Source organism: Pundamilia nyererei, unplaced genomic scaffold (assembly GCF_000239375.1).
Source record: "Pundamilia nyererei isolate P.nyererei 1_Seehausen unplaced genomic scaffold, PunNye1.0 scaffold00048, whole genome shotgun sequence".
NCBI lineage: Eukaryota > Metazoa > Chordata > Actinopteri > Cichliformes > Cichlidae > Pundamilia > Pundamilia nyererei.
The window spans coordinates 712710-725259 of record NW_005187449.1 but is presented as its reverse complement, the minus strand read 5'-3'; the positions used below and the strand labels follow the sequence as shown (position 1 = coordinate 725259).

The following is a 12550-nucleotide window of genomic DNA, read 5'->3' as shown; positions in this document are numbered from 1 at the left end:
TTAAAAAGAGACTTTTCCATTTGATTACATTTTGTATGATGGATTATGCAGAAAAAGTAGAATTGGGCTGAAAGATCTATCGCTTTATCACCTCTTCAGGTTGTAAATCGTGTTTTTAAAAAGTAACTAAGTAACTAAGTAATTAATTACTTTTGAAAATAAGTAATCAGTAAAGTAACGGGATTAATCGGTTATTAGCTACTGATTACTTTTTTCAAGTAACTTGACCAACACTGGTTGTGACACCTGGACCTCATGTTTTGTTTGCAGTTTGTCGGCTGATATCTGCCTACATATGCTCACTGATTGCAGCAGGCCAGTAAATCCAGTTTTGCCCTTGAATTCTGTGCAAATGTCTGCACCAACAAATTACATGCATATTTACTACATTAGCAGACTTTAAACAGGTGTGATTCTTAGCGAGGGGATGAAAAAAAATGCTTTTATGTATGGGGGAAACCACAGAAAACTAACGCTGTAGGTGTGATGATACATATTGGCAGATACTGGAAACAAGCTATCAAATGTGGCTTTATCTGAAAACTTCAGAAGAAGTAGTGATGGTATAAATACACATGTCTGCGTGCTTGAAATCACTGTAGTAGGCTGTAAAGCTGTCAACAAATATTTGATTCTAATCTCACCTTTGACAAACAAAGACCTGCTACGACCACCTTAAGAATATCGTGAGAATCCGTTTAACACTCAGGTTTAGTGACAGGTTTTTTCCTTTTGTTTAGATTATTGTAATGACTTTCCAAAGAGTATCAGTCATAAAGCATTAAAGTGCAAACACCATTACAAAAACTGAGAAACGTAAACATATTACACCAGTTTTAATGACTCTACACTGGCTCCTCAGAACTTCTGTAATTCATTTTAAGATTTTACTTTACTTTTAAAGCCCTTCATGGTCTGGCCCCAGGACAGACTGGCAGAGGGAACAGTCAGGTGGAGGGAGGAAGAAGATCTAAGACTGCAAGAAGAAGTGGGAACATGAAGAAGGTCCAACAGAGATGGTGAGGTTGAATGTCCGTAGGAGAAATCTGTTTAACTGGGAGCCAGTGAAGCTGTTGCAGAACAGGAATGATGTGGCGAGTCGAGGTGGGTTATACCCATAACGTGGGCAGCTGAGTTCTGGACCAGCTCAGGCTTATAAAGGATACGAGAATGGAAGGATAGAGTACGATCAAGGATGACACCCAGACACTTAAACTGTTAAAGAATTTCTTCCTTATATTTTTTCTTGATTTATTATTTGATTCTGTTATGCTATACAAATAAAACTTGATTATTTTCAATTTTTATTAAAAGAAAGCATCTTAAAAATCTCAATGCTTAGACCTGACAGTGACAAACTAAGAGATTTTAAAGAAATTTTGCACCCGTGTGGAGCTTTTTAAACAAAAATTCAAACATTATTTTGATTTTGTCGACTAAACTGTGAGCATGCATGAGAGCCGAAGCCCCGTCACTTCATTTTCATGTTAAAAATTGGAAATCAACTTCCTCACAACAGCCGTGCCTTCATATCACAGAAGTGGTGAGACCTGGACGTACGCACGTATCAGTGTTTTTTGTGCACATTTTTTGGCATTTAGGCCAAATAATGTGCACACAAAAACAAAAAAATCCAAACAAAGACACTCTTTCGGTTGCCATTATGCGCAATAACAATAGATACAGCCGATCAGCTGGCTGTTTTATCACTTTCTTTCACTTTGACCACCCTGTTGCTCGTGCGACCCCAAACACACGACTGTAAAACAGGAAGTGCAGCCGCTGACACAGCAATGCCAACCAGGAAGTGACATTCCCTGTGAAAAAGACTTTTCCTCTGCTGAGGGTGGGAGCTCAGCCAGTGACAAGCTGCAAACAAACACTGCCTAACAGACTGGATGTGCTCGCACAACCCAGCCAGCGCTGGAAACGCGTCTGCAGAAAGAAGTCAAAAATGAGAGCATCACTAGGTTTTAATCTCCAACCCATCATGCCTTGCAAACTTGCTGCAAACTGTGTGTGTTCATTTGGGTATGTGTGTCTGTGAGTGCGTGTTGTAGCTTGCTGGGAAATGCACTGAGTGATGTAAACGCAGGTGGTACGTTCAGCAGTGGTAAAAACCAGAAAACCAGCAGATGGTGAGAGATAAGGTGAGGCTCAGAGCGGAAGCTAGAAGCTTGTGAAGAAGCTCTGACACAAAGTTGAATGCATCCCCAAGTGTGTCTAACAGTGTCGGCCTGCCCACTTTGCTTATATTTGGCGACACATTTCAGCAATTTTTTTTGGGTTTTATTTTTAGACGTGCCTGACAGAATGATGCCTGCCCTGGTCGCTAAATGATGGACTCTAATATATTTGTATATCACCGTCTGCAAGCACGCAAGGACCCACTTAAGGGTTTTTTTGGCATCAGACCATTAACATCGGGCTTTGTGCACAAGTCCACACACCTGATAATTATTTGTGTCCACATAGGATTCATTTCTTGCCTGTGGGGGTTTGCAACATTCTCTAAACAAGCGCAATTCCCACCTGGTTTGCAAACTACCTTATAAAGAGCTCACCCTGGTACTTCGGTTATCATTTGCTTTGATGGTCCTTCATATTATTAAGCCACTTCTTTAGACAGGCTATAATTGACTGTCTTGGAGTGTACCTACTCACAGTAACACTTAAGTGTGTTTGGGAAATCCCCTGTGAGCTGGACGGCCATTCTAACAAGAAACAGGTAAGGAGCAGTTGATGTGCCTCCGAGCTCAGTGACGACTACCAAGATGATGGAGCTGCAGATCATGCAGAGATTGACAGAGTCACTGGAGACGCAGCGGACTAATCGTTATTAGCTCATCACTGCAGAGGAGAACATTTAACACTCCTTCCTCCACAAATGCAATCAAATGCTTGCAGCTCACGAGCTCTCGCAGACATCGCGGCCAAAGTTCAGATTTGTTGAAGTGCAGAATGTGACAGGCTCGACACACGACGATTAGAAAAGAGGAATCCAGCAGGGCAGCGAAGGCAAAAAAAGAAAAGAAAAAAAGAGGAGAAGTTGATGCTGTGAATAAAAAAAAGACTGAATGACATGTTGTGGGTTTTCCTCCTGTAGGCTGACCAGAGGAGGAAAACACTTTCTTCAACAGTTTTTCATTCACGTAGACGTGCCGGGGTTGTGTTTTCTCAGTCGCTGGGATTGTTGTTGGTCAGCACAGATTATAATTGTTATGACTTCCTCCAAATAGCACCCTCTCCTTAAAGCTCTTAAGGTAATCAGTACAGGTACAGCAAACAGACCGGCATCCTGCTGTTTTGGAAACTCTCCCTTCTGTGGCTTCCTCAGCAGCGAGCGGGTTCTGCACCGGGGTGGAAAGCCGCATCGGCATGCTTGAGCCTTACTTTGATCCAAGGAATCGAATCATGCATATTTATGTGCACATACACACCCCGAATTTAAAAAAAATATATATATAAATTTTAGGACTTTTTATTAGACAACAGGGTGGGTTTAGACAGTCACCAAAGGGCCTCGGCTCAGAATCAAACCTGTGTCGCTGCGTTCAGCCCTGCAGCCTATGGTCAACCGGTGTCTGAACTCCGACCTTTGACCAATAAGTTTATATGAAAGGTAAAAAGAAAGTTGTGTGGCACTGAGCCTCTGAGGGTGGGGTGAGGAGGACAAAGGGATGCTAAGGTGCTGAGCCTCATTTCTATACAACTAAATGGGTGGATGTGGGATGTGAACTTTTTTGAATCCTGAAGGTGAGACGTGCCAGTTAAATTCTCCAAACTTCTGCTATAAGGTTGTGGATTAAAAAAAAAAAAAAAGAGGAAAGTGTACAGAAAAAAAAAAACCTTTGGTTTTACCTTCTGATCCACGATGGAGCAGACGAGCTCCCTGACGGAGGACAGCGACACATCTCCAGGGTCGAGGGTGACCGCCTCCCTCGTGAGTCCGATCTGAAGCAGGAAGGAGATGCCGTGGAATGAGCCCCGTGAGTTCGTGGGGCTGGGCGCCGACTGGCTGCCGTTGGAAAGCCGGCTGCAGATGGTGGCTGGCGGGCTGGGAGAAGGTGATGGGGTGGGCGGGGCCGGGTGATGAGGTAGGGCATGGAACGACCTTGGAGAAGCTGGCAGGGGCGGCGGGCTGTTATCAGTAGACATTGTCTGCTATCTGTGACGTGGTGGTGGGAGAACGACCTCGAAGGTGAACATCCAAAATTTAAAAAAGAAAAACGGTCAGCAGAGCATCGTGCGTCCAATCACTTGTCCCAATTTTTCAGCCTGCGAATAAAGCTTCCTCTCACTGCAGAGCATCTCGGAGGCCAACCAGAAGAAAAATAGACTGAAGTAAAAGCCTGAGCTCTCGGGTAGATCGCCTTTAAAGAGTTTTATAACGTGGTTAAATCCTCAATAAATCCTCTGACCTGCTGGATGAGACTGCTGATCGGGAGCAAGAAAACAACGATGAAATGCTGCAGATCTTCCCCGTCTCTGCTGCTTTCACTCAAAACATCTGCTAGAAATAGAGACAGAGGAAAGATGAATCAGTCAGGAAAAAATAAAATCTCTCAGACGTTAAAATCTGTAAGAAACTTGCACATAAATAGACGTCAACTTTGGTGGCACTGAAATCCTTACTCGAGAAGCTACATAAAAATGTTTGTACTCAAGAGGTTAAAGCGCAATCAGTAACTTGATGATGTAATGATTAACTGAGCTATTCCATCTTAAAATGTTTGTGTAATGCCACAGAGGGGGCACACTTTTACATCTTTACCTATGCTAAAGGTCACAGTGCACACTGGGAAAGATGAAAGGAAACATCACAACAACATAACATTATACGCTCGAAAGCTGAGTCCTTTCATGTGGCGCCATCAGAACAAATGCAGAACAGTTCTTAACATCAATATCAAAATATGAATGTCTAAATGTTGTGAAATCTTATGTTAACATATTGAGCTTAAATACATGTGAAAATAAAAAATAAATGACCATAAATACGCAAGAAGAAAATTGTGCAGGTGTGTTAAGCACAGCTAATTTTCAATATGTCATTAGTTACATGAAAATGTAAATGATTTTAATTGTTTATGTCAAGGTTAAAGACAAATTTGTAAACCTTCCGATGACACAAAAGCCTGTTCTGTTGTACCTTTAAAGTTTTTCATAAACATGTTTGTTATTAAAGATGCAGGCAGTGACGACTGGTCCCTCAGCATGAAGGCCACTTGACTGTAAAGAAAAGATGGAAGAAGAGAAGCCTCCTTACTGAGAATTTGGGCATGAAAAGCGAACCTAGTGATGCGTGAGTTTACAGGTCATTGGCCAATGAGCACATCCTGGATAATCCTCCTTCTTGACTCTAATAACGATCGTAATTTACAAAATGAACTTCAGCAATTTTATTAAATATGACCTGAAATTAGTGACTGAGCCCAAAAACTCATCAAGAAAGTGTTTACTGAGGTCACAGATAAACAAAGCACAGGTCCCATTTCGATGTTTTAAAGCCTGGAATCTTCTTGGGTGTTGCATAAACATGTCACTTCCTGTGTCCATGACGCTGCATTATACAACACCCACGAAGGACACATCACACTGCTGCACATGATTAAAAAAACAAACAAAGAAAAAAAAACCAAAAGCACACGGCGCAAACATAACGTACAAGCGTACGAGGGATCACATGATGCTGATTTACTGTTGCCAGTAGGTGGCACTGTGACTATGACTCATTACTGTAATGCAGGCGTCCCGCAGCTGGATCAATGACCGAGTTGTCTAGCATGTGAAGTTTGAGACAGACTAGAAGATATATACTCAGTCTAACACAGAACTTCAAAACTTTGAAGAAATGTGTTTCGATTAGACTGGCCACAGATCACGCTGATGCCTCTCTGGGTTGAGTTTGTGATACACCTTGAAAAACGGTGGACTTCTTGTTGGGTATAAAACATGGCTCGAAGAGGATTTTCCATACAGCTTAAGATGCGTGTATTAAATGCCATACGTGTATGCAAAGCAAAACAGCCGGGCAACTTCATTGAAATTTTTCAGGGGGCCCTATGGGACCATTTTGCACCTCTCATATTTAAAACCCATAAAATACAAAGATTTTATCCACTTCTGACATGTGTGCAAACTTTTTGGTGAAGGTTTGAGCATATTTAGCCCCTATAATAAAATATTGTGTTGATTTGTTTGCAGAAATAATAAAAATAAGCAGCACAACTCCAACAGAGGCTTCATACTTTCAGTGCTCAGGTGCTAGCGAGCCGCTTTAAGGGGTATAAACCTGAAGGGAGAGATACTCTTCATCTTAATTTATCTCATTTGAATAATATTATTAATATAAAAATGTTCCTTTTTTTTGTGCACTGCATGCTTAAGGACTTCTTTTCCCCTCTGTTATGTCTCTACAAGTAACAAAGCTCACTGACGCCTGTTGCTGCCCCTCTGTAGGTTTCCAGAAGCTGTCCAATCAAAAAGAGTTCCTTTAAAGAGAAGGCTGGCCTTAAAGAGACACGAGCACATAACGATTATTTTGAACCCTTATTCATGTACATGTATTCTAATAAAGCTCCAATATTAAAAAGCAGAGTTGGACATGAGCATTGCAATCACTGCATAACAATATGAATGAAACAGAGACTAAACAGCAGATGAGCATTACCGGACGCTTTTGGTGTCTGACAGCTTCCACATGCGCCATCGAGTTGACTTCAAAAAGTTGACTTCATCATCTCGACACTTTCTGACTTCTGAAGCAGAGTTTATTTATAGAATTGAATTGCATAATAACGTCTGAAACAGGTGCTAAAGTCAGAAACTGTGGCTGCCGGCAAGCTGGCAAACCATAAAGGGACCCATACTGCTCATCTGCTGTTTGCCATCTATCTCAGACAGTGTTACGCAGAAACTTTCTATGAATAAATTCTGCATTTTGAACAGTTAAACTGAAGGAACATCAGGGTCAGATTATCGCATTTTTTACAGACAGTTTTCATTTGAAGCCAAAACTAAAGTCCTGGTTTGAATAAGTTAAGCGGCGCAATATTGATTGTTGACATGAAAGATATTGTTTTGTTATGTTTAACTTGAAATAAAAATCTCATATTAAACTGTCGCTTCATGATTGTGTAAAATGTCTGATTTTAACTTAAAACATTTATTACAGTCGACTTCTAGCTCGTGCACATGAATATGAGCCGTTTCCTTTTGATCTCTCTGTAAACTGTGGTTGGCTACATCTGGATTTTCGCTCACTTATGAGATGATAAAATAACTCTGAATTAACTGAACCTGCACCAAGACTGGACTTTGCCAACAGGTTGTTTGCTTTTCACAGCATTCACGCGAATGAAAAACAGAAGTTAAAGGCATCACAAGTACCTCGGAGAGCCCGGTGGTTTCTCCGCTTCCATCGCAGCACAAGCGAGCAGAAAATGTGCGTCCCATCCAGCGGCAGCTCGGACCGCAAAAAGGCCGAGTTAAGGAACACAGACCCGGTGAGTCCTCCACAGCAGGTCCCGATGGGACTGAAAGCGACAGTTAAAAGCAGCCAGAAGGACCTTTGGACTTTTGTTTTTGACTCTTTCCTCTCTAAACTCTCCCGGGAAGTTGCAGTCAGACCGAGCAGCTCCAGCTTCACGCGGATCTGATGATTATCAGCTGCGAAACACGCAGGGGCAAAAAAAAGTGCAGCTCTCACCGGCAGGAGGAGGTCACACTCTGAGGGAAATTCAGGGACCGGACAGCTGGTGTCTCTGCAGCCCCGCTCTTTATGATGGAGGCTCCATAAACAGGCCCTGTCGGAGATTTCAGGCACTCGTGGCTTCGGTTGCAGCACAAAGATTAAAAGTGAAGATTCACGAGAAGTAAGCAAAGACTGAACAGCTGAAGCATCAGAAAAGGCTAAAACTCTTTTTCAAACCACGTTGAACTTTAAGCATTGTCTTTTGTCTGTCTGTTTTATATATTACATAGTTTTATGTGAAACGCACAGATGTAAATGAGCTGCTTTGCTTCAGTTTTTTATTTTGATATTAATGTCCATTAACGTAAACACTAAAACAAATATCTTACAGCAATTACTGGATTTCAGCACAAACTTTGGAAAAGATGCTGCTTTACAAACATTTCTACTTTTTACATTTGAGAAATTTAGTTAATAATAATATTAACATAACAGAGATAAATCACTTGTGATTTTCTTTTAAATGCAGAGTACTTGAGACAATAAGTCAGATTTCAAAGTAAAATAGCATTTATCAAAAAAGAAAAACAACTCATCTAAAATTTAATTCAATTTAGTTTTATTGCAATAACTTCACCAAATCACAATAACGGTCACCTCAAGGTGCTTTATATCATACAGTAAAGACCCTACAATAATGGAGACAAACCCTACCAATCAAATGACAATCTTTATTGGGCTAATATCATAATGTCTATATTTGAGAAATGTCACTGTGTCATAAATTAACTTTTTATATATTTAAAAATAGACAGTATTCACATCATGTGCTAAGAGACAGCGATTTTAGTTTTGTGCCCCATACGCCACACTGTTACAGGAGTCCTGTTCTACTAAAGGGATGCCTTGATCAGGATTGGAACACCTGACCTTCCACTTCGCCGATGTAACATTAAAACTAGGGCAACATACAAGAACATCTATTGCAAGTCCCACGTCCTGCTAAGAGACACCTCTGAGGGTGGTTAACAGCTCCACACAGACAAGCAGGTGATGACTAACCAACCAGTCCAGTGTAGAGATAACTGCAGCAATCCCAGCTGACAGTAAACCGAGAAAGTTCCAGGGGTTTAAGACCAGCTGGACCAGATGTGGAAAGTAAAGACTAAAGTGGTTTTACTGTGACAGGAGCATTAGGAGATGTAACCCCCCCCCCCCCAGACTGAAAGAGTGGCTCCATCAGATTTATCAGAGGTCTCCATCCTCTGGTCCTATGACCAGATAAGAGTCTGAACCCTCACGCTGCCAGACCTCTGGGAGACAGAGAGGTCAATTTTATTTACAAGCCTTCCAAAGACCCCCTCAAAAAAGTCTTTATCGAGAAAGTATATACAGTTTGTATATATAAAGAATATATATAAATATATAAAGAACCCAGGAACACTTCTAAGCGTCTAGTATTTCCTCTACTAGAACTAGAGTGGCTCATCTTCATAGACAATCTCAGAGGCAGCTTCAGTGCATTCTGTTGAATTTCAACAGGTGGCTCTGTGGCGCCATCCGCTGTCGAAAACAACGCATTAAACGACGTGTCTCGTAAAACTTCTCCAAAAACAACTTTAAAATAATTTTTTAAAGTATACGTCTTTAATAAAAACAGTACATTACGTCATTGATTCTTTATACAGTAAAAACCAATAAGTGCTAATGACCACACCGACATACAAACTGAATGAATATTAACAAGGCAATGAATAAAGATAATGTAAATATTTGTTATTCCTGCGGGAACAATGCCCAGATTTATGACTTGAATATGTTCTAATGAAACGTTACACAGCTGCTGTCTGCCTGAAAATACAGCAGCATTGGCAGGTCTCTTCCTGAAACACCGTGTGCATATTAATATACATCATTCCAGTCTCAGCTGCAGCTTTATCTGCAGCTCTGCAGCTGGCTGAGGGTAAACACAGAGGCTCGGTTACTACGGTTGAGTCCCCCTGTTACAGGAATCCTACAGCTGAGAGGAAAACAGCTTGCAGACAGGAACACGGTGTAAACCAAGGGTCAAAGATCATTTTAAAGACCAAGTTGAATGTTGCTTTCTTAATTTAATTTCTTAAATGCTAGCCGTTTTTCCCTCACCAGGCCTCCATTACAATGTTTTATTATTGTTATGTATTTTAATGTAAAAAGAACGATTTTAATTATTACATGTAATTAATGAGTTTTAATTTTCTCTCAACTTGATGATCGAATGTACTCATTTTATTGTGAAGTTAACATTTTTGGCCTTTCTATTTTCTCTTAATCTTTTCCTTAACAGTGTATGTAACAATGTACAGTTTATCAGTTAAATATACCTCTTAATAATAATAATAATAATAATAATAATAATAATAATAATAATAATAATAATAATAATAATAATAATAATGGATTGCGTTTATATAGCGCTTTTCTAAGCGCTAGTATGGTGATGACAGCTTTCTTTAAAAGAGTGAAATTAGCAGTAAAGTGCAAAATCAGCTGTTTTAAATGTAAGTGTCTGGATTCGAGGATTCTGTCTTCCTGTGCTGATGTCTTTTATTACCGGTATCCTAGTGATGCTGCCCATTAGCTTCATTGTGCTGCTGAGTTATTGTTGAAGTTTTTGGTACTTGGTGGATTACTTTGAGGTTCCCTCAGTGTGGTGTTCTGATTCTGAGGGGGTCCAGTGGGAAGCACAATGTGAAAATTCTATGTCTTTCTACTTTAAATAATACTGTGATGCACGTTTAAAGATAGTAGACTCAATAAATGTAGAAAAAACGAGATGTAGTGTTGACATTGTAATGTTACTTTCTTTATCTGAGGTTAAAAATCACCTGTTTTGTAAATAGATCTTTACAAAAAAAAAGTTTCGAGGAAGTGGTGTAAAGGATTTCCCACTCATGTTTTTGTGGAATAAAGTTGTTTGTTTGTTTGTTTGTTTGTTTGTTTGTTTGTTTGTTTGTTTGTTTGTTTGTTTGTTTGTTTTAAAGCTCATATATGGTCCGCGTGAATGTTATCAAAAAGTACTTTTTTACACTTACAATAAGTAACTGACTTAAAAATAAATAAATAAATAAAAACAGGCTATTATGGGACAATTTTACTGTCTGATACTCGAGATCAGACTGGGCTGCACGTGGCTCATGAAGTAAAGTTTGTTTCCACGCAGAGTCAACGTCATGTCTAATTTCTGCCAAAAGAGGGCAGTGTTCCCTAAAAAACTGCCGTATGTTTATTCATGAAGAAGTCAGAAAATATCTTCACAACATATTTGTTCTAGTGATGCAAACCCAGATACCAACACCAATGTTTCACTCAACAGTGCAATACCAATAATTTTTCCTGATGCTTAATTTGTTTGTTGTACTGTGTATTACTGTAAACAGTAAACTACATTAGTCCTGCAGTAAACCAGTTTACAGTAAACTTTAATAAAAAATAATATGATAATAATAATAATGTAAATGAAATTATCTTAATGGTAGTGCAAATTCCTGTGAAGTGTTGTAAATGAATACAGCAATAATATTATAAACACATTTGCAATAAACCTTTCACAGTGTAACTTTGTGCTAAAATAAGGTCCCCTGAAGGTTAAACTTCCCCCACCATGTTTCCTCCTGCGCAGTCCACCCATAGATATTAACTCAGGGTTCTTACTGTGGTTGTACATCTTGATAAGCAACCCTCGTTTCTTTCCAGTTTTCTACTTTCATTTCACATCTGTCTCCTCGATCGTTACGGTTTAGACGTCTCACCCATGTTAGCAGAGTCTGCTGAGCTCTTCTTCCCATGGGAAACATCAGCAGAAAAAAAAGTCCTAACAAGCCAACACCCAGCACACATGACAGAGCTGCTGTGGAGCTCAGAAGATCAAAGATCTGATTACAGGCCAGAAGAAACATTTTTAATGTGATAATCAGCCGTGCAGAGGCTTTGTTTCATATGAGGCTGAGAAGAGGTCTTGGTAGGAAAACACTTCCAGTAAATGCATGCACAACTCATGTGGACTGAATATTACCAGAGACACATGACCCGATAAAACACCGTCAAAGGCAACACCCACATTATTTTAAAAGATGAAAAGGTGTAATGGCGTGGAAAGCAAGACAAATATTGTTTGAGTTTCCTAAACAAACAAAGTTCTTTCCCCATATTTCATTTTCTGTGTCCGTCCTCTTTATGAAGGACATAAAGGTCTCACAGTCCTTTACCAATCTGGACTTTTACACATATCTTGTTGTTGTTTTGGTTATAAACATTTATGGGTAGCAAACAGCATACATACTCTTATATCACAACAAAAATGGGCATATTTCTAATACTTACATGGGATGAACACTGATATCCTGGATGATGGGAGGAAAAATAGAAATATAAAAACTTAGAAACAAAATCTTATTCATGATAAATGTCTTTGTTTAGGATGACAGAGCTTCCGAGCTATGCAGCGACTAAACCTCACACCTCTGAAAATGCTGCTGCGAATCTTCTAATAGGCTCCATTTAAAGATTAATCAACTACATTCTTGGTTTGAAACAACTCAAAACTCTCATTTTATATGATGAATGCTCTCTATATACACTTTTATGAAAGTAAAAGTCTCATGGAGATTGAGAGAGTAGCATTGACAAAGAGAAACATTTTCACAATCCTTAAAAAGCTAATAACTTCAGGTTCTTCTGGGATTATTCCGGAAACTGGGGGCAGCGTTTTTAAAAGCTTGTTTTCCGAGTTGTGTCCGTAAATGCTGGAAACACTAATAATAATATGTTGAGAAAGTAAAGGCCACACTGATTATGGTTATTACACATGTGTGC

The 12550-nt window shown here is 39.7% G+C and overlaps 1 protein-coding gene across 4 annotated transcripts in view; it reads right to left on the bottom strand.

The window, feature by feature from the left end:
* Positions 1-7740, bottom strand: part of LOC102212906 (serine/threonine-protein kinase D3) — a 55672-nt gene extending 47932 nt beyond the window's left edge. The window contains exons 1-3 of one of the 4 annotated variants that reach the window (XM_013910778.1): positions 7393-7740; positions 5153-5232; positions 3862-4513 (exon numbers count right to left, since the gene is read on the bottom strand). In XM_013910778.1, the coding sequence (XP_013766232.1) occupies positions 3862-4158 (297 nt within the window). In that variant the 5' untranslated portion in view covers positions 4159-4513; positions 5153-5232; positions 7393-7740. The remainder of the gene's footprint in view (positions 1-3861; positions 4514-5152; positions 5233-7392) is intronic. The other 3 variants (XM_013910779.1, XM_005732718.2, XM_013910777.1) reach the window with 3 other exon arrangements.
* Between the last annotated feature and the right edge of the window lie 4810 nt (positions 7741-12550).